This window comes from Gasterosteus aculeatus, chromosome X (genome assembly GCF_964276395.1).
Source record: "Gasterosteus aculeatus chromosome X, fGasAcu3.hap1.1, whole genome shotgun sequence".
Classification (NCBI taxonomy): Eukaryota; Metazoa; Chordata; class Actinopteri; order Perciformes; family Gasterosteidae; genus Gasterosteus; species Gasterosteus aculeatus.
The window spans coordinates 2,015,937-2,037,175 of NC_135698.1; the positions used below are offsets into that span (position 1 = coordinate 2,015,937).

Genomic DNA, 21,239 nt, shown 5'->3' on the forward strand with positions numbered 1-21,239 from the left:
AGCCTGCATGCAGAAAAAGCTGCCAATGAACAACAACCTTTGCCGTGTTCAGAAAGGGATCAAAGACAAGTTAAATGGGCTTGTGAAAGTTGAAAACCATCCAAGCTAAAGGGCCGCAGCTTATTTGTGTTTTACTTATATATATATATATATATATATATATGATGTGAACACACCATCCAAAGGGATTTGTCACATCCTGGAAAGAGAGCCTTTGAACGGTTAAGTACATAAATCTATTGAAAGTCGTCTTTGAAGTAAAGTGAAAAATGTTTGTTGTAGGGTGACTGGTCAACTTCTTGCAGCATTTGTAAAAACTGGATAGTTTTGTGGATCATATTGGATTAAACTACAACTGAAAGAAATGTCGGGTCAAAGGATCGTGACGTCTTTGTGGATGCGTTCCTCTGTTAGGACAATCCCATACCAGGATCAATAGTTAAAACCCAGCGGCACGGTCAATATTATATCACCAGTATCTCACTAGCCTTTAACACTCCAGCGAGGACTGGGCCATGATCACTGACGCATGATGCTGTGTCACCTTAATGCCAGTTCACCAAATCAATCCATATGTGAAAAATAACAGCAGCCGGCTGATTATTTTCCTGTGTTGGTTTAACACCAGTTCAAACGTTGGGACTGTGTTAGTTATGTGGAGAACAAAGTGACTTTGGTCGACCTCGACAGCATATGTTCTGCCCTTGTGTATGACGATGCACATGGAATCAGAATAAAGAAATTTGGGGGGGGGGCTGAAGTCAATCCAAGCTAACATCAGGCGAGAGAAGATATACAATCGCATAAAGAAAGGGAATGAAAAAAGCATTCCAAACTGCTTTTAACTGCATTTCTTTTCAGGCATTACATGTGTTGCAATTGTACAGGAAGTGTTGACGGGCAGGAAAGAAGATATTGGGTGGGTGGGGGGGGGGGGGGGGGGTGTGGTTTGTGGAGGTACGGGGATTTCTGTCCCCGTCTCTGCAAATCCCTGAGCGTTATGCTTTTGGACAAAATAGTGGAATTACTCCAATATAAACATTGGACTTGTAAATACCGGGAGTCCTATGTGGTTTAACCATGTGGAGACTAGTTAATGGAAAGTATGTATTGAGTTGATGTGCCATTACTATCATTTCAGAAAGAAATAGCAAACCATGAGAGGCTGCTTGATGGGAAATGCATCCTAGAAGCGGTCTTGACGGATAGTATCCTCGACATGCTTCTCACTGACATGAGGCCTCCGTTTATGGCTGAACCCTGGTTATACTCTTCCCTCCAGAACCCACGAGAAAATAACAAGAAACGTTCAAGGATGTGAAGACTGCAATAAACACCAACTGCTGGGTTGAGGCATCCAAGCGTGATAAAGTTGTTTTTTTAAAGCTTTTGCGACTCGGATATCTGCTTTAAGGAGATGTAGTAGTATAATAGTTACACGTTAAAATCCTCCTGTCAGCAATCTGTATGACGGACCAAAGAGAGGCAGGATACCGTTTGATTTGTAAAGCAACATATTTACTTTATACAATTCAACTCCTGAGTTGTGAACGTGCATCAACAGTTCAACAAGCAGAGGGATCACGAAGACGCTGCATGTGTGGATACGGGAGACGTGGACGTGGCATAATAAATAAAACCCCGTCCCACTGCGGGGGGGGTCCGGCTCTGAGGACGACACTGAAAGTGGGCTCAGGGCGGCACGTCGGCCATCTTCCTCTTGCGGTAGTTGAGGACCAGGCTGGAGGCGGTGAGCTGCGAGGCCCGTCCCTTCTCCCAGCTCTGGAAGCCGTTGAGGCCGCTCTGCCCCGACGTGAACAGGAACTTCTCCAAGCAGTCCAGGCGCTCCACCAGCGCAGACGTGTCCTCGTTGTAGGCGTTCTGGGACGAGTCCATGTTCCGTCTGAAGCGGCCGATGAACGTCTGGGGAGGACGGAGCAAACAGTTTGCAACCAATGGCGCGGGAGCACAAACTAACCATAACATGACTTTCAGCTTTAGTTACTCTCCCAGGGTTATTATACAAAGAAAACTCACCTTAGGCTGTAAATAAGTGTTTAAAAAAAAAGAAAAAATCTAATTCAGAGATTTCATCTCTACCTGAGAGTACAAACTTTGGCACCTGGTCTTTTTAGGCCTGATGAAAGGAAGTTACCTCATTTGGAATGACCTGTCAATCAGGTCACCGCCGCTCCCCTAAAGCACAGATCAGAAGTACAGACCTTGATGTTTTGGTCTTTACAGTGGGTGTGTAACGCCGTGGAGAAGCACTTCATCCCTCTACCTCTGTTTGAACATCAGACACAGAGGTCGGATAGAATCTGCCCGGTAACAGCAGACAGTAAGCCAAGTGCTCTGAACCGATTGCACCCTCTAGCTGTAATGTATGAAATAACACTTAACGTTGCTCAGAAAGCATCTAGCCAGCGACATATGTTACACAAAAAGGTATTTATTTAAATTTAAGAAAAAAAACATCCAGAAAACTGTTTTGGGTTTATATGCATCTCTCACGAAAAACACCAGCCAACAATCACACTGTGTAGTAGAAAATATCCTAACGAACATGAGACAGTGATTCTGCAAAAAAAAGTTCCCAAGTGACACATTTTACTTTACAGGTAGCCAAACTTAGAGGAATAGGGCAACATTTAGGAAATTAAATCTGTGATTGGGGGCTTAGAGAAGCAAAGTCACTAAGATCACTAAAAATCCTCGAGGAGCTACTTTTTTTTTTCTGGTTCCGCATCCCAGAGGTCATAGTCCGTTTAATAAATCATTCTTCATGACACGTTATGCCGCACCAAGGGTCCCTGTCTCATTTAAATAATGATTTTCTTCCAGTGAAGAAGGCTGTATTATGAATGTTCACGACAGTACTGAGTACAAGATTTGAGATGCAGCAGCGCGGCACCTTTTCTGTGCCATCTTCCGTGTTTTAGGTTAATTCTGGTGTGTGTCGCTCACCTGCAGCAGCGTCTGGGCGATCTCCGGGTTCTCTGGGCTGTCGAAGTGCAGCATCTGGGAGCCCAGGCCGTAGTAGTAGGGCCCCATCTTGTGCAGGTCCACCACGTTGGGGTCGGCGTTGAACACGGTCCTCCAGCCCTCCCTGTACACCTTGGGGAGCTCCACCGACAGCACCCTCCTCTTCCTCTCGTACAGGCCCTTGGACAGCCACAGAGGGAGCTCCATCTTGGTGCCCTGAGGCGGACGGTGCAAGTGTCCGTGGTTCACAGGGGTGCAACCACAGCCAAAACATTTCAGAACAATCATTTTGCATCACCCTTCTGGGCCTGGAGTATGTTACGTCACGTGACCTCACTGAAGCGGACTGGCGGTCCCATTACTCGTTTCCACAAGATGAGGAGTTACTTACTAACCCTAACTTACTAACCCGAGTCCATCCTCTGCTCCTCCATCAGCGTCTGGTACGCTGCAGCCACAGCCAAGGACAAGGGCAGGCTGCAGCGTGTCATCCGCTCTGCAGAGAGGGTGATCGGCTGCAATCTGCCGTCCCTGCAGGACTTGTTCGCTTCCAGGTCTCTGAAGCGTGCTAAAAAGATGGTAGCCGACCCCTCCCACCCCGGACAAAAACTGTTTGTGTCCCTTCCATCTGGCAGGAGGCTGAGGTCCATCAGGACTAAGACCTCACGCCACACCAACAGTTTCTTCCCGTCGGCAGTCGGGCAGAGCCTGGTCCCCCACTGACTGACTATAACACTCCACCGGTCACTCTCCTTCACACTGCACACGTCACTTTAACTGCAATTCATCACTTTGTCGTCACTCGTCACTTTGTTACTTGTTCGTTAGTGCACTTTATGCTTAATATTTTTCTTTTTAACTTAATATTTTTAACTTTATTCCCATGTTTTATACTAACCCATAGCCATATTCTACTAACCCATTGCATTAGCATTTCATTTTACTTTATTTTATTACTTGTGCACTGTTGTCTTGTCTGTCTACTGTCGCGCACTAACCGCCAAGACAAATTCCTTGTATGTTTGGCATATTTTGGCTAATAAATGTTTCCTGATTCACGTTGCATTTATTACAAGCCGTTAATTCGGGATAATACAGTACAGGTTACGTCTGGGAAGGTAATAGACAAACCGGATTAAAAATGGACTTTGTATCTGTATTAATTCATATTTAACCGCCGTAGATTTAAGAGTAACTTAAATATATCCAATGGGTTTTGACGTGACGTCTTTCTCCTCACAACAAAAAGGGACTTGCCTGAAATCTTTTTAGTTGCATCTCAGGAAAACGGTCATCTCTAAATAAATAAATACACTGGCAAGTTTTCTAAACCGTCGACCAACCTGCGGGATGTCCTGCGCGTCGGTCGCCTTCTCCAGGTAGCCCAGCCGGGGGAAGGCGCACTCCGTGCGGATCGGGAGCCGCTCGTGAGAGAGCAGAATGTCGTCGAGAGACAGGAAGTTCTCCTGCATTCCCACCCCGGGCTGTACGGGCAGATAGGACTGCGTGTCCATCTTTATGGCCGAACGAGGTCAAAGGCAGCGTTTACCGACATATATTTACTGAAACATCGCGCAGATAATCTCTTCTTCTGTGTTGACGACGCTTCCTCGTTCCTCTTTTGGCGCCGCGATCCGGCGGCCAATCAGAGCGCTTTGTTTGGCAGAACAGAGCAGTAGATATGGATCCATCCAGACCAGAGCAATAGATATGGATCCATCCACGAGACGCAGGTGCACTTGATCGTGTGTTTTATGACTGTAAAAGTTGCTTGTTGTTGGAATGCTGCCTGGAATCTTTACGTCATCATCTTCTTCTTCTATTACCATCATATTTTCAGCTATTGAAACCGTTATAAATATTAAAGTACTCAGCTCTTTCAGGAGAGGGGGGTCTATGACTTTACAGCTTTCTCCCTCGTATGCTTGAATTTATATAAATCAAATTCATAAACCTTTTTTTACCATGTTTTTTCCAATGGAGTTTATTTTCAAATCCTCTTAAACTTCGCCAATCTTTCAGCTACTGACACCATTTGAACCTTAAAATGTTGACAAAAGTCTAAACTATTTAATAGAATGATTTCTTTATAATCACTGATTATGTTTTATTAGTTATTTGCCTCTCTCTGCACTCTGAGCAGCTCGTTAATGATCGCCGGCGCGCTGTTACCGTGGCAACTCAGACACGCTGCACCTCTGGTCCGTATCAGCAGATTTCTGCAGTCTGACCTGATGTTGCACAGGACGTTTCAGAACCCGCTAGTGGAGATTGTGGCGCTGGTTACCTGAAAGGTTGGTGGTTTGAGCCCCAGCTGTTCCATGTTCACCTGGCTCCACTGATTGTTTCCACCTGTGTGTGTGTGTGTGTGTGTGTGTGTATATATTTCATCTTGTCCCATGTCAGAGAACCAGCGCCCACCATCAAGCTTTACCATGTTTTTTTTGTACCTCGTCCAGACTCCAGATTTTCTAGATCCTTTTGTTCTTAAATTTAGCTTAGGGCCTTTTTTCGTCTATCAAGAGTGATTTTCAGTTGCTGCCTTTTATTGTTAATACATTTCAAACATCGTCTCCGGAGATGTGGATTTGGGTTCGGGGCCGTTGTCCGGTCGTGACGATTTGTCTCTGGCTGCAGATCATTCCCGGCTCTTGTGTGTAGAATGACACCATGTCACACTACTATAACAAAAGGTACTAGTACAGTAATATGCAACTATGAATTAAACCAGTAGAGGTCAGAACATTACCGTTACAACCTCAAGGTCCTAAGAATGTCCATCAGCAAGCTGTTTTAGCACAATAACAATACAGATGAGACACGTGCATGCTACATGCTTCTCGTTTGTTCTAATGGGCCGCACTGATGACATTGATCATTTAACCCATTTAATAATATTGCGTTTTGAACCCTCTATCTTTAAGGGCTTGAACATGGAGCAAAGAGAAGGCATCATAACACCATGTGCTTTAAAAGGTGTGATGTTATGATAAAAAACAAAAATGTGATTGAAAGAGTTTTATGCCACATCGGAACTCCACCAATAATGTTCACATCACACGAGGAACCGAGAGGCAGCTATTTGAAGGAATGTATGAAATCAGATTCTCTGAGGCAAAGTCATGAAGCTTGCTGATGTGCAGCCAGAGAGCGATGACAACAATCTGTCACTCCAGACCCCCGACACGCTTCTTTCGTTGACCGGCTGAAATTTTGTTGTTGGGGCTTTTATTCTGAAATCGCCACTGTATTCGCCGACTTTAATATCCTTTAAAAAAAGGTATAGGATGTATGAGCTTCAATGGTAAAGTCCCAACTTATCACATCGGAGGCAGTTTGCCTGTCGGCTTCAGAGCACCGAAGGTGAGTTTTTATGAAGTAGATTCATGTAAAATCAATACTTATCATCAAGGTACTTTCAGGCGAAATCAGTCAATGAAGACTTAAAGGGAAACATTGTTTCAACTGGAGAGGAGAGCTTGAAAACATCTGGTCCTTTTTGATTTTTTTAGCAGCAACTTTTAAATTCTCCGTCAATATTAGATCAAAAACTGTCACGTCGTTTTTAGTTTTAAAAAAAACAACATCTACTTACAAAGAAACCTGAAGTGCAAAACTGCTGACTCATTTATTGGGTTTTAGGACTCTATAACCCTTGTGTGAAATAAAAAAAAAAAAATCAGAAACAAAGTTGTTGGCAAATGAACTTTAAAATATTGTGGAATAATCCCCCGAGGGATTCCTCTACTTTTACTAAAAGGAACATCCGGAGAATCGTTTGAAGTAAACTTGCAGGTGAAAATAATCTTGTGACAAAAGGCCTTTTCCTGTCAGACGGCATTCTGGGAAATATTAAAAAAACGACTAACGGGCATTGGATTACTCGCGGCCTCGGAGAAAGAGGATCCGTCACGTCCAGACTCACCTGCCGCGGCGCGCCCCGTTACCTGCCGACGCACGCACACACCTCAAACTTAAGAAAATAAGAGCCCGTCATCTAGCACAATTTATTCCACCATTTGTTTACAGTAGCTTTGTAAATGCAGTTTGCTCATACGTTGATTTTGTAGAAGTCTTCGTACATCGGCTCTCTGAAGAGTGGGTGACACCTCACGTGATTGGAATATTAAACAAATATTGTTAAATACGAACAAATGAATAAATAATCCCCGTCAGGTGGATCCATAGTCGGGCTCCTGTCCTTTTTTTTTTTCCTTCCGGGTCCGAGTGGCTCGCGTCTCCAGTCACAGTCAGCCAGACCTACGCTAGGCGCGAGGGGGGGGGGTAGCGACCAAGAGGCGCCTTCGGAATCACACACCCACACACACACACACACACACACACACAATCAGTCGTACGCGTGAAGACGCACGCTCACAGCGACAATGACTCATCACAAATGTGGCAGATCTAGAAAAGAAAAGGGCCGAGAGAGCGAAGCCTCTCTGTGGCTGTAAACATCAGCAAAGTAAAGGGAGGACTGCCGGCCGCACGCAGGGAACATGGACACCTACACTGTAAACATTTCAATACACTGTCACACACACACACACACACACACACACACACACACACACACACACACACACACACACGGCACTGTCCCAGTCAGTCACGCTGTCTCTCTCACACACACACACACACACGTTACACAAAAGGAGCGTAATCTACACTGCTGGGCGCGTCCTCCCTCCCTCCCGACCAGGACCGAGCGTGCTCAGACCGCTCGGTCCTCCATCTTCAGGACGCCGCCCCAAACATCCAGCCGACCCCCCCCAGTTAGTTCCTCATCCCTCCATCCCCCCCCCCCCCGCCTGCTCAGCTGTGCGCAAACCAGATCTAAGAATGATTCAGGGACTTTAGGATTTTCCTCCCCATCCTCGCCGCCGTCCTCCTTTCCTCTGTGGTTTCCTTCGTCTCCCCCTCCTGCCCCCCCCTCCTCCCCCTCCCGGGGGTTGGACACGGATCACAGACGGGTCACAGACGCGAGGTGGAAGGCGAGCTGCTGCGTTGGGATGAAGGGCTGTTAGCCTGCGGCTAATGTAGCGCTGTTAGCCTGGAGCAGATGTGACACCAGGGGCCTGGGGAGGGGCCCCTTTTAGTGGATTTTAGGGATTCATGATCTCGGTTAGGGGGATGGATTCCGGCGGGATAAGCATGAGTTGGGCGCTTTGATGGGTTCATCAGATTTGGTGACGTCTGTGTCCAGACGTCCACGGCAGGATCCCCGACTTGTCCTGTAATTAGAGACATACAGATAATGTGCACCTGTGGTTCATCGGGCAACATATTATTATGCTTGACCTAGAAAAAGGGTGCATCGATTCAACAGTATCCGTTTATTACATCGCCGTATAAACGTTAGAGGTGATTCCCGTTTGTCACCACGAGTGATTTGGGGACGTCTAGCTGAAATGTGTGTCTCACCTTGAACAGCATTCAGAGGGCGCCGGCTGGTCGCTCAGTCGGAGGGGTGCTCGGGGCAGGACCGGTTGATCTCGAACCACGAGTCTATGCAGCTGTAGAGACATGAGTCATGAGACAACCACTGCCGTCGTGGAGGGGTTCAGCGCCACAGAGGCCCGAAAACATACAAACGCGGCGTTTACTGTCCTCTCTCCGTTGTTACTGTTGTTTGGATCGGAGAAGATCCTTCACTCAATTGAAAAAAGCTATTTAAAGGAAACGTAAAAATGACAATTTGAAAGTATTCCATTGAAAATATTGCTGGTTATATAAGAAAAGAGAATTTTTTTTATAACATACAGATTTTTAAATGACAAACATATTGTATACGGTGTAGCAGTATTCTGTAGTGTAGCGAGGAGCTGATTTTACAACTATATTATCACGTTAACAGGTTTTATGTTTAACAATACTACGGTTGACCGTATGCGTTATTTGAATGAAAAATATTTTCGGTATTGCTGTCTAATAAATGTACAAAATAAAAGTAATTGTATGTATGAAATCCAATGTGTTTCACTTGCAACATCACATTGACAGTCTACATTTATATATGTAAAAAAACATATTTTTTAAATGTGAAGCAAAATATAAAAATACTCATATAGTCAAGAAACGTTCAGTAGGCGAATGATAACGGCTTTAGAAGCGAAACAAGGTGACCTTTTACAAAGTCAATTAATTAGCGACTTTACCTGTCAGGTGAGCTGAAAAACGACATTTTCCTGTGCGGTGTGAAAGAAATGACGTCTACCAGATTTCACTACACATGGAGAAAAGTTTGCGCTCAGGCCACAAAGCACGGAGCCGACTTAGTTTTCCTTCCTCTGAGATGAGCAGCTGCTTGAAGGGTCACGGTTTGCCATTGACCTTTAGGACTCAGGATGGACCGTTAGTCCCGGCATCGGACACAATGGGTTCGATTCGATATCGAGTCCAATTGCGACGGTGATGAGGCAAATCTCTCGCACACAGTTTGGAGCCGATGGCAGCCAAACGCATTCTAATAACTGTTATTACGCTTTTTGGGGGAAGAGAAACAACGTGTGTGTGTGTGTGTGTGTGTGTGTGTGTCACCTTTTGTGGTAGATGCAGAGGCATGGCAGTCTGGCTATGGTGTCCCCTTGCTGCAGTTCCTCTAGACAGATCACACACTCACCGGCATCTCTTGCCAGCACGTCATCTAAGGTGGCAGCGACGCACACACACACACACACACACACACAGCAAAGCACATATTAGTATGCAACAAAGAAAGCGTCAATTTCCGCCTGTGACAGCAGAGAGCAGTGCGCAGCATTACACAGTTGTTGGTTTTTGGGTTTCAGCCTTGGATCGGTTTCCTCTTTCTGTCTTTCACAGAATATTCCTATTTCTTGTCCCGGCATTGAAGGCGTGCCCATAGAGTATGGAATGGTTTAAATTTAGAATTTTTACGTCTCAAATGTGGATTCTGTTTTTCATAGGAGAGATTTTACATTCATTCCGGCTAAACTGGGATAAAATGAAGCCCAAATAAAGGCAAATAATTAATATGGTTAAAAATAATGAAAGAAACCGGCTATGTAAAGAAAAACACAAAAGGACATAAAAGTCATATGGAGTTTTGGCAGCCCCAACATTCTAGGTCCTTCAGGGGGCGTTAAACAAATACTGAAACCATAGACCAGTAGGGCTGTAAAAATTGCTCAAAAATGACATTTGAATATTCGCTTTAAAAAAACACATATATTCGAATACCTGGTTGGCACGTCGACAACAGGACAAATAAATACAACGCGACATAACTGCTTGTATAGGTAATTCATTTAGGTTTAAACATATTTAACAACATATTACCTACAAATAAGTAAATGAAGTAACAAAGATGATAAAGTAAGTAAATTAACTAAGACCACAGATCTCTCTCTCTCTCTCTAAATGAACGACAATAAATAAATGCCGAGTGCTGATCACGATACCAGTATTGAGTTTTTTTTGCTGTCTTCATTTGGTTTTTTGGGGTTTTGCAACCAGAATTTACACAAGACGGTGGGGTCGGGTAAAACCAGATGCTGAATTAGACATTTTTTAGGAGGCTAAAACTAATTTTTAATAGTGAAAAAACGCAGTGAGAGGGTTAAAGTTCTGACACGAACCATGGTAGTTTTGCCAGCAGGGGGCGCCAACACAATAACCACACCCACTGACATTTTAGGGTGCAACCCAGACCCCGAGGTCTCACTGGAGGAGACGCAGAGACCTGCGGAGGTCCAGCCTGACTTCAGACGGTGGACAGAGGAATACGCCGAAAAAACTGGCTTTTTTCATAAGGATCCACGCAAGACGAAAGACGGATCTCTTTGCCGTGGCCGTGTTTTAGGCCACACCGCGCCCCCCCCGTGGGTCCCTCTCCCCAGTTTTGGAACCACTGCTCTCCAGCATACTTACTTTGACTCTAAATTGACCATCATTTACTAAATGAACAAGCGTTGTGTCTTTGAAAAATAGAGCATATGTGCCATGATTGTATTTCGAGAGCAGATTCCCAAACTAGTTTGATAATATCTGGTTTATATTTTGAAACTCCCCTAACCATAAGGACCTGCACACGCACTTTTTGCACATGGTGCGTTCATCACCAAACCGTCTGAATAGACGTCCTGTTTGCAACATACAAACCATTGATCTATGAACCTGAAACAATGAGATGATATAGTACGACGTGTTATCTCACAACACCTCGTGTCACAGTGGAGCACGTCCCAAAGACCCTGCAGCCCGGCTGCTGCTCCACTCCACTGAGATCAGCCGACTGCCGGAGCAGAAGCCCGGAGCTCAGCTCCTAATCCTCCGTGAGGCAATTAAAGCCAAGCCGGTCGCAGCTTCTCACCAATTACCGGCTTGTTTACTTCCTCTTTGCGCGTCGTCTTTTGGTGCCGAAACAACCAGGGAATTTGATTGATTTGATTTGATTGTTTGCCATCGCTGTTCTCTTTGTCTGCGCCCTCGCGGTGGGTATTAAATTACATTCACAATGTATTAATTCACGTGGTATTTAAAGCGAAACAGGGAACCACAGAAAAGCCGCGGTGACTGTTGAAAATCAGCATCGTCATGTGACACATCTGGAACGAAGGCAGAAGAAAAACCCTAAAAGAACTCAACATGATCCAAATCCCGAGACATGAATTCACAGCACGACAGTGATGTTAACAGAGAGGAACAGAGCTGAGACACGTGATTTGATAACCACAGAGGTCCCTGAAATGATTCACCGGTGAATTTCTTATTTATACTCAATCCTGACAATAAACGTAGTTGAGATACTATTTAATTAAACTGCCTTTATTGTATTTAAACCAACTGTTTTAACATCTGCATTTAATGTCTTTTTATGGAACTAAATCATGGCCCTAAGACATCAGTCAGATGTTGCGGACCTTTGCACGAGGACATTCTCTCTAAATGGACATCGTTGGAATTTGAATTGAATGCCACTACACAAAAAAAATCCTAAAAGATGTGTGAAGATCTGCTGCTTTTTGAGGTTTTGATGTCTCTGTTTCAGCAATAAATAAATAAGAGCCATAGCAATACTATTGAGCTGAGGAGCTGAGGTTCATGACAGGTTGTAAATTGGTAACTGCAAATGTTGAACCATATTAATAGAATTCTACTCCTCACGTTGGCAGCCATGAATAATTATTTTTGGATGCATTTAAGACAAAACAAAATGAAAAACCATGGGCCCATGTTATTAATTTGATTAAGAGGAGATATAATACTTTTTATATAAAGGATAAAACAATTTATTATGTTAAAATAGGTTTTTAGGCTTGATGAAATGGGACTTACAGTATATTCGTGGTGGGTTTCATGCTACTCAATGATAAATGACAGTTAGTGGTAGTAATGCACCAAGGAACAGAACGTGTCTTCAAAGGACATAAAGAAGAAGCGAGCCTGCAAGTAAATGTGGATCTTAATGATGCCTCATTCAAAGAAACAACTTTACTAGAAGGAAAGGAATCCACTGAACGTATTCATTAGGCCGTAGGTCAAAGCATGAGGGTAGACGCTGGGATAACTTAGGCCCTCTAGACGCAGGGTTTGCTTATCATGAAGATGGCGCCGACAATGGCCGCCACGGTGCTTCGGTGCGCTTTGTTTGTGGTTGTTTTTGTTGTTGATTATGTTTCCTGTTGCGATTCCCGGAGCTCTTTCACCAGAGATCAGCTCTTGAACATCCGAGGAACAACTCCAGCGGAATTACTTCCAACTTTTTTTCTTTCTTCTGTGGAATTACTGGACATTATAGTCAAAGGTGCCTGCCAGCCTGCTTCAAGGCCTCCACCATCATCCCTGTTCCCAAGAAGACCAGGACCACAGGACTCAATGACTACAGGCCCGTCGCCCTGACCTCTGTAGTCATGAAGTCTTTTGAACGGCTAGTCCTGTCCCACCTGAAGTCCCTCACCGACCCCCTCCTGGACCCCCTGCCGTTCGCCTACAGAGCCAACAGGTCTGTGGACGATGCTGTCAACATGGCCCTCCACTACATCCTCCAGCATCTGGACTCCCCAGGAACCTACGCCAGGATCCCGTTTGTGGACTTCAGCTCTGCCTTCAACACCATCATCCCGTCTCTGCTGCAGGACAAACTCGCCCAGCTGCACCGCCCGACTCCACCTGCAAGTGGATCACAGACTTCCTGTCTGACAGGAAGCAGCACGTGAAGCTGGGGAAACATGTCTCAGCCTCTCGGACCATCAGCACCGGTTCCCCCCAATGCTGCGTTCTCTCCCCTCTGCTCTTCTCCCTGTACACCAACAGCTGCACCTCCAGCCACCAGTCCGTCAAGCTCCTGAAGTTTGCGGATGACACCACCCTCATTGGACTAGTCTCTGGTGGGGACGAGTCCGCCTACAGGTGGGGGTCTGACCATCTGGTGTCGTGGTGCAGCCACAACAACCTGGAGCTCAACGCTCTAAAGACAGTGGAGATGGTTGTGGATTTCAGGAGGAACAGAGCCCCACCCTCCTCCATTACCCTGTGTGACTCCCCCATCACTATTGTGGATTCCTTCCGTTTCCTGGGCTCCATCATCACCCAGGACCTCAAGTGGGAGCTGAACATCAGCTCCATCACCAAGAAGGCTCAGCAGAGGTTGTTCTTCCTGAGGCAGCTGAAGAAATTCAACCTGCCAAAGACGATGATGGTGCACTTTTATACGTCCATCCTCTGCTCCTCCATCACCGTATGGTACGCTGCAGCCACTGCCAAGGACAAGGGCAGGCTTCAGCGGGTCATCCGCTCTGCAGAGAAGGTGATCGGCTGCAATCTGCCGTCCCTGCAGGACTTGTTCGCTTCCAGGTCTCTGAAGCGAGCTAAAAAGATGGTAGCCAACCCCTCTCACCCCGGACAAAACCTGTTTGTGCCCCTTCCATCTGGCAGGAGGCTGAGGTCCATCAGGACTAAGACCTCCCGCCACGTTTCTTCCCGTCGGCAGTCGGGCTCATCAACAGAGCCCGGTCCCCCACTGACTGACTCTGACATTCCATTTTGCGATCATTGAAGCAAATTGTAGCAAACCACAGTCAATTTTAATCATACTAAACTCAACACAAAAATTGAATTGGATTTAGAGATTGATACAGATAGATATAGAGGTAGATGGATATAGAAAGAGAAATAGCGGTAGATGGGTGGATAGATATAGAGGTAGATAGATGGATAGATATAGAGGTAGATAGATATAGAGGTAGATAAATGGATAGATATAGAGGTAGATAGATATAGAGGTAGATAAATGGATAGATATAGAGGTAGATAGATGGATAGATATATAGATGGATGGGTAGATAGATGCATAGAATAGGAGACAGAAGATATACGGGATGCTCTGACTGTAAATCAGCTTAGTTACTCCGCAAACTCCCCTGCTCCTCCCGCCTTCCTCCCTCCGTCTATCTGTCGCCTCTTCTGACCCTACTTTTACTCTATTGTCCACAGTAACTCAGCCCTTTGTGCCCCCCGGCCTGAAACCATACAGCGTCTCTCTGCTGTGGCTAAAATCTCAGGATTCTACATATACGCTATGAGATGATAACACAGCAGCTCTACTCCTCCTACTCGCAAGATTTCCTGAGCAAATAATTCCAAACCAGGATTAATCAACTTCCAAAACAGTCCATATCTGACTGTGAGGGGCAAAAGCATTATATCTTAAGTCCAAGAAAAGAGGAAAGCTCCAATAATCAAATGAAGAGCGTTGTTCAATTGTGATTCCTTCATTCACGAAATGTTTTTGTGAAGTAGGTCATCCGGAGGTGGTGCCCTTACTGGACCAGGGAATAACCACAGTTCAGACTAATCTCCACAGACTCACAGTGATTATCAGATTGTATTGATAATCTATAAATAGATCTTGATCTCTGGCAGCCTATGACCCAATATCCAGTTTACAGGAGGAGCATCTAGGTCTTTCTGTACCAGCCTAAAGAGACTGACACGCGTGGGTCCATGCCTTCCAGAACTACACATTCTATCCGCCCGTGTCTTCCACAACAACTAAATCTGTTAAACAATTTTACAATGGTTTTATTCAAAATAAAACTATTTGAAAACACCAAAGATTAGCGTAACTGTTAGCTGCTACTCTCGAATTAAACAAGTTCCCTAAAACCATAGGGTATGGCTCTGATAAGGGTTAGAGGACCTGCATCGTCATGGTTACAATGGTAATCACCATGGTCATGTCTGATGTTTGGTGGCTCTACAGTGATATCAGTGGACTTCCTCCTTTGCTCCAGTCCTAATTACTGAGTCTGCGAGAGGACTAAACAATGACTGATACCGCCACCCTTCTTGTTTGTTCTGTCTATTCTCTCTTTCCTCTTCTGTCTGTCTTGCGACAAATGGGGCCATAAAATAAAAAGTGTTTAACCCGTTGGGAGTATTAAAAAACACTTTGAATCTTCACTTTAATGATTTGTGGTGGAGGGGTCTAGAGGAGGATTTAATATGAAGATACTTCAAACTCTGGGGAGCATAAACATGCTCCGTGAATTTCATTGAAATTTGTCTGTTTCTTGACTACAACTAATTTAATTTAAAGGTTAGGTGGCCATTGGACGTTATCCTCTGGGTTGTCTAACTATCTGCTATTATGCACCAACCGCCAAGTCAAATTCCTTGTATGTCTGACATATGTTGGTAATAAATGTTTCCTGATTCCTGATCCTGGATACAACGAAGCCATTGGGGGTTATCTTCTGGATACAATGAATCACGCCTTAAATGTCATAGCAAGAGTTAGACGGACAAAGACAAATAACAGATTAATGGATAAACATCCTTACATACTGACAAAGAATGTAAATAAAAACAGAACAATAAATTGAACATGATGTCATTGGCAGGGCGGCACGGTGGCGTGGTAGTTAGCACTGTCGCCTCACAGCAAGAAGGTCCTGGGTTTAACAGCTTCAGCTTAAGTGTTGTCTTCACAAAAGTGAGGGAATATATTAGTTAAATAGTAAATGAATGTATAACAAATGTGGAAAACCAAATTTTGTAATACTGTTTTTTCAGTAGAAGTGTGGCCTGTTTTTAAAATGGGGAAAATGACTTTATACTACAGATCAAACTTCATGGGATGCTTGCAAAGGAAACGTGAACATTAAAATCAAATATTTACTGGATATACAAATGAAACAGATGACGACCTTTCACTATGCATGTTTTTATGTTTCGAAATGAACATGGAAACAGTTGGTTTTCAAACCACACATGTACTATATATATATATAGAAACAAAACAGTGGCATTCGGTGGCTTTGATCACACCTGGACGAATCGCTAGAGACGGCCAATCGCTGAAAATCAGGCCGCAGCCTCCTGCTGAATGAAGCGTGAAGCGTCTTCTAACTCCACGTCACTCAGCATTCCAAAAAAAGGTCACCTCTGTTCAGCGGTTCAGCGGCAGTAAGCCACGATAATATCGCTGAACTCGGGGGTTCATAAGGACAGTCCACAAACCGGGCGAGTCGCTAGAAACACACACTAGAAACGCACACTGACGCACATTGTTTTTCTATGTACGCCGATTTTAGATGTGCAGATGCTTTGAAATCTTCTCAAACTGTTCAGCGTAAATGTCACACCCAGGCCGACAATCATATCGAGCAGTAGACAGGCTTTACTACCTTCCCACTGACTCCCTGTATTGATGCAGACGGTGGATGCTTTGGAATTCCTAATTCAGGTAGTGATGGTTTGGTGAGGGCTACAGCGAATGAGGGAGAAATTGAATCGATTTAACCGTTTGAATTAGGAGGTGGTCTCACAATCACCGGCCTTCTCCTCACCTTGCCGCCCCCTTCCGTTTCCCTCCTGACTTTAAACTGTCTCCCCCAGTTGCTGGCTCGCCAACAGACATTTGGCAACCAACACCTTAACATCAATTATGAGTTAGAGGAGTTTCTTGTCTCCCCGTGTCCTCCGTCGACCAGAGCTGCAGGAGGCAGAGAGCACGTCTCCTGTCTCTTTCTCTCATGGTCTTCATTTGTGGGTCCCCAGAAACGCTTCTGACTTCTCGGAGTGCATCTGTCCCCCCTCTCTGTGCGTGGGGGCTATTTTTAGTGGGAGGCATTGAAATGTCATCATGCAATGTCAAAGACCCAGTGGTCATCTCATGCGGTTTGCGTGTTTTCATTAGGTTTAGTGCTTTTAGATTTGTGCAGGATTAAAGCTGAAATCGGTAAATCTACTGCTCATTCAGAGCGGCGAAGATGGAGCTTCAGGTGTCACATCGTGGAGTTATTTCACCTTGTTGTCATTGGTGTGAAGAGAAAATGTAAGGAGAGTGTCCGCTGTTTAACCGCAATACATCTTAAGGAGGTAAAACCTCATTGATTTCCATTTTACTATCTTCTCTACTTACCTTATCTGTAACGTGGGATTTAGAGCAGCGGTTTACAACAACTAACATGATTAAGTAATAACGAATAAGCTTCTAAGAAAGTATTCTAGAATTTATATTTGGAGGTTATATCAGTCTGTCTATCTATCTATCTATCTACCTACCTATCAGTCTGTCTATCTACCTATCTACCTACCTATCAGTCTGTCTATCTACCTACCTACCTACCTACCTATCAGTCTGTCTATCTACCTACCTACCTACCTACCTATCAGTCTGTCTATCTACCTACCTACCTACCTACCTATATGTCTGTCTATCTACCTACCTACCTACCTATCAGTCTGTCTATCTATCTATCTATCTATCTATCTACCTATCAGTCTGTCTATCTACCTACCTACCTATTGTGGTGGAAAATTCTATCAGTCTATCTATCTATCTATCTACCTACCTACCTACCTATCAGTCTGTCTATCTACCTACCTACCTATTGTGGTGGAAAATTCTATCAATCTATCTATCTATCTATCTACCTATCAGTCTACCTATCTACCTACCTATCAGTCTACCTATCTATCTATCTATCTACCTACCTACCTACCTACCTATCTATCTACCTACCTACCTACCTATCTATCTACCTACCTACCTATCTGTCTACCTATCTATCTATCTAACTGTTTATCTATGTATCTACCTACCTGTCTAACTGTTTGTCTATCTATCAAACTTTTGGGGGTGTGGCTTTGGAGAGGGGCCATGAAGGGATTGGCTGTCAGGGTTGACAAATTAAGACTTTCTCGCTAGATTTGGCAATTTTAAGAGCCAATGCTCCCTACTGCTTTCACAGGACAACCGTTGGCAGTTTTTTTCAGTTGAATCATTTATATATTTTTTATCTGGCAAACTCTTGATGGTTTGAATGATTGTAGTATCATACAGCAGAGAACTCCAGAGATCCAGAGATACACCTTCACATGGGATACTTTCGAGATTTGAAAGGCCAGACTTGATGTTTTACCATTAAACATGTTAGAAGTTTACCCTCTCAAAATAGAACATCAAAATGAATCAGCACTTTTGGTAACGAAACCTAACCAAATATCTCACGATCTTCTCCTTAAACTAACTAAAGTAGGTTTGTTTCCTTGAACATAACTGAGATCTTTCTTGTAAAGACAGATGTAGAAGGATGAAAAGACCCTTTTAAATTAATTAATTAATTAAATTGACAGATGCCGCTGGACCTTTTATAGTGAGAAGCACGCCAAATGCAGAGGAACCTTCCATTAGATATCATTGGAACTTTATTATGAAATATTTGTCTTTCCCATCCGTTTAGATTCCTGCGTATATCGCACAGTAAGTGAGTGATGACCTTGCTGAGATGTGCTGACGCGCAACAGTTAGCGGGCTCAGGTGATTGACAATAGCGCTGTGAGCGTGGTGGGAAACAAGATAAGCTCTAGCGCGGGCCGTTTTGGGCTTCTCAAAAACCCAAGAGAGAGGGAGAGACAAAGATTACACAGCGAGACAGAGGACACAGAGAACAGCGGGACAGACTTTGGTGGAAATAAAGTGTGACACGACAGACTGAGCCGTCAAAAAAAGAAGAGGAATTGTGGGAGTCCTTCTCCTTTTACCCTCTCCCCTCATCCGTTATCAGCTATGAGGGTGCTCCATCACTCTGGACAGTTTCACCCTCCTCTTTCCCGTCTCTGTCACTCTCTCCTCGTTCCCATCACGCTCCGAGTCCGGCTGGAGGCACTAAACGAGAATTGTTCTTTACTGCGCTGGCCTCATGGGCCCAGTCGAATGCTGTTGGTGGAGCCGTGAACCGCCTCCGCCTCGGAGGACTTTACAGGATTTAGTATTTGTGATATTTGTGGATATCACACAGCATGTGCACACACACAACACAGTTCTACAAGGTGACCTTCAGGCTTCAGATCAGAACATGGGCCTAGTTTTGAGTCAAACTATGACTTGTCAATCAACGAGCCGCTGGGGTCCACAAGCAGCGCGGCTGCATGCCATCACATGTCTCCAGGCGAGCAAACAGGGGTCGGTCCTGGAACTGAAGTGGACTATAAAGGCTTTAATTCCGTCCATTAAGGGTATCACCATGGACGCTGAGTAACTATAAATATGACAATTACTTAAAATGCATTCACTACTGTAATGATTTGCTGCTTTGCCAGACTTTTTTGGAGGTTTTTGGACTGTTGATCACGCAAAAGAAATTAAAGATGTCATCTTAGTTTCTCCTATCCATGCTGGCTGTCAAAACATCTCTTCTTTGTAGCCACAGACGGCTCAGTGAATTTCACCGACTTCTACAGGAACTGCGACTGGATGACTTCCAGCGCTACATGATACTAGCCGTTAGCCCGTTTGATAGCTTGTTGGCTCGGATCGTGGGACCGGACTTCACATCACACTTCTCTGCCGAGGGAACCGTCCCATGTCAAGACAATTTCAACTTTTGCAACTTTCGCCGTTTGACGCAGATTTGCTCTAGATGATGTAGTAGCCTAGCAGCTAGCTTAGCCTTGCAGCACGCTTAGCATAGCAGTGCTTTAAGTGGTCCGTTCGCCACTCAACCCCCTTCTGTTTGATACGTGGAGTAATTCCTCTGCACAGTTCCTGTGTTTGTCGGTCCCGGAAGTAAACAAACGTACGTTAACTATGTTAAAATACTTTGTCGCATTAATCTCGGCCACATTAATCGCATAGATTAATGCATTTATGTTGACATCCCTACATTGTATACATACATCAAGATGTTGTTTCTACTGTCATTTTTCCTCCTATTTCATGTCATAATCAGTGCAGCCTTACATTTTGTACTGTTCCCTTTATGAGCTATGGTTGCACAATTGGACATTAAAAAAAAGACTATAATACCCATAATACGAGGGCTTCCATTCAATAAGGTGTCATGTTGTAAGTAAGGTGCTATATTTCATTTTGTTTAATCTAATTCTAGTAAAACCCTCATAAGAGGTGAGTGCATAATATTACTTTGAATGTGTTCATGTAAATGCTGTATCATGCTGTATGATGCTAGCGCTGATAGCAGTAGCATTGAGCACATCCAATGACCAGGGACACTGGGATGATTAAAGGACAGGGACCACGGAAGTACACCGCAGAGTAACAGATGAGTAGTCACAAGATCCAATCAGTCCTGTGTTGGTTTAATAACAGGCGTAGAGGAGAGACAGTGGGAGGGATGAGCTCACAGAGTATATCAGTGTATCACAGTATACATGTGACAAAAACATATCATTTCTTTCCTGCGTTCCAAATGGAAGAGGTTCCTACAGAAAGAGATAGACGCTTTCCTTACCATTATAAGAGAGGCGTGGCTTGCTTAGACACATGATGAAGTGAACTTCCATTTCATTGGATGCCACAGACTTGGAGCAGACAGGACACTTGAATCCTAGAAAGAAACAAGAGGACAAATGGTTGAATTGAGATAAATACCTCTTAAATAAAAGATGCTTCGTGATCTGCGATTAACCCAGTTGATACATGTATATGCTTTACGCACGTGTATTTACAGTCTATATATTAAAAGGCCACATTTTTCGATTTCTTTTCCTAAAAAAAAAAGGTGAAACATGTGTTTGAGGTTGAAACGATGGTACACATTTATCTTCCAAGACAACGATGTAAAGTCCAGGGAGCCCCAGTGATAAATCACCCATCAGCATGCCACTTATGTGCTGCGGTTGCTCTCCGGGGCTCCTGGATCCAATCTCGCGACAAAACCCTAACAAACTGAAGTAGAGCGCAGCCACGTCAGACAACTAACCCACGGTGGCATCATATGTTGGACTGCAAAGCCATTCAACACTAGTGATGTTTTACA

At 44.3% G+C, this 21,239-nt stretch overlaps 2 protein-coding genes across 2 annotated transcripts in view; both read right to left on the reverse strand.

Moving 5' to 3' along the window:
* Positions 1 to 1,496: 1,496 nt before the first annotated feature.
* Positions 1,497 to 4,661, reverse strand: LOC120809722 (DNA replication complex GINS protein PSF3). The gene is made up of 3 exons (XM_040163740.2): positions 4,329 to 4,661; positions 2,968 to 3,201; positions 1,497 to 1,923 (listed from the first exon to the last, which is right to left on the reverse strand). The coding sequence occupies exons 1-3, from the start codon at positions 4,497 to 4,499 to the stop codon at positions 1,693 to 1,695; spliced, it is 636 nt and encodes a 211-aa protein (XP_040019674.1). The 5' UTR covers positions 4,500 to 4,661; the 3' UTR covers positions 1,497 to 1,692.
* A 2,317-nt stretch (positions 4,662 to 6,978) lies between these two features.
* The window catches only part of LOC144383687 (E3 ubiquitin-protein ligase znrf1), a 35,327-nt gene continuing 21,066 nt past the window's right edge, over positions 6,979 to 21,239 (reverse strand). Inside the window, exons 2-5 of the mRNA XM_078082277.1 lie at positions 20,712 to 20,807; positions 9,529 to 9,634; positions 8,413 to 8,504; positions 6,979 to 8,222 (exon numbers count right to left, since the gene is read on the reverse strand). Of these exons, the coding sequence (XP_077938403.1) occupies positions 8,447 to 8,504; positions 9,529 to 9,634; positions 20,712 to 20,807 (260 nt within the window). The 3' untranslated portion in view covers positions 6,979 to 8,222; positions 8,413 to 8,446. The remainder of the gene's footprint in view (positions 8,223 to 8,412; positions 8,505 to 9,528; positions 9,635 to 20,711; positions 20,808 to 21,239) is intronic.

What these genes read in the sequence shown, in the direction of transcription:
- LOC120809722 (XM_040163740.2), bottom strand. Translation starts at nt 4,499, where the DNA reads ATGGACACGCAGTCCTATCTGCCCGTACAGCCCGGGGTGGGAATGCAG. An exon ending in ACGCGCAGGACATCCCGCAG is followed by an intron (nt 3,202 to 4,328) that starts GTTGGTCGACGG and finishes CGTCCGCCTCAG; the next exon opens with GGCACCAAGATGGAGCTCCC. An exon ending in TCGCCCAGACGCTGCTGCAG is followed by an intron (nt 1,924 to 2,967) that starts GTGAGCGACACA and finishes CGTCCTCCCCAG; the next exon opens with ACGTTCATCGGCCGCTTCAG.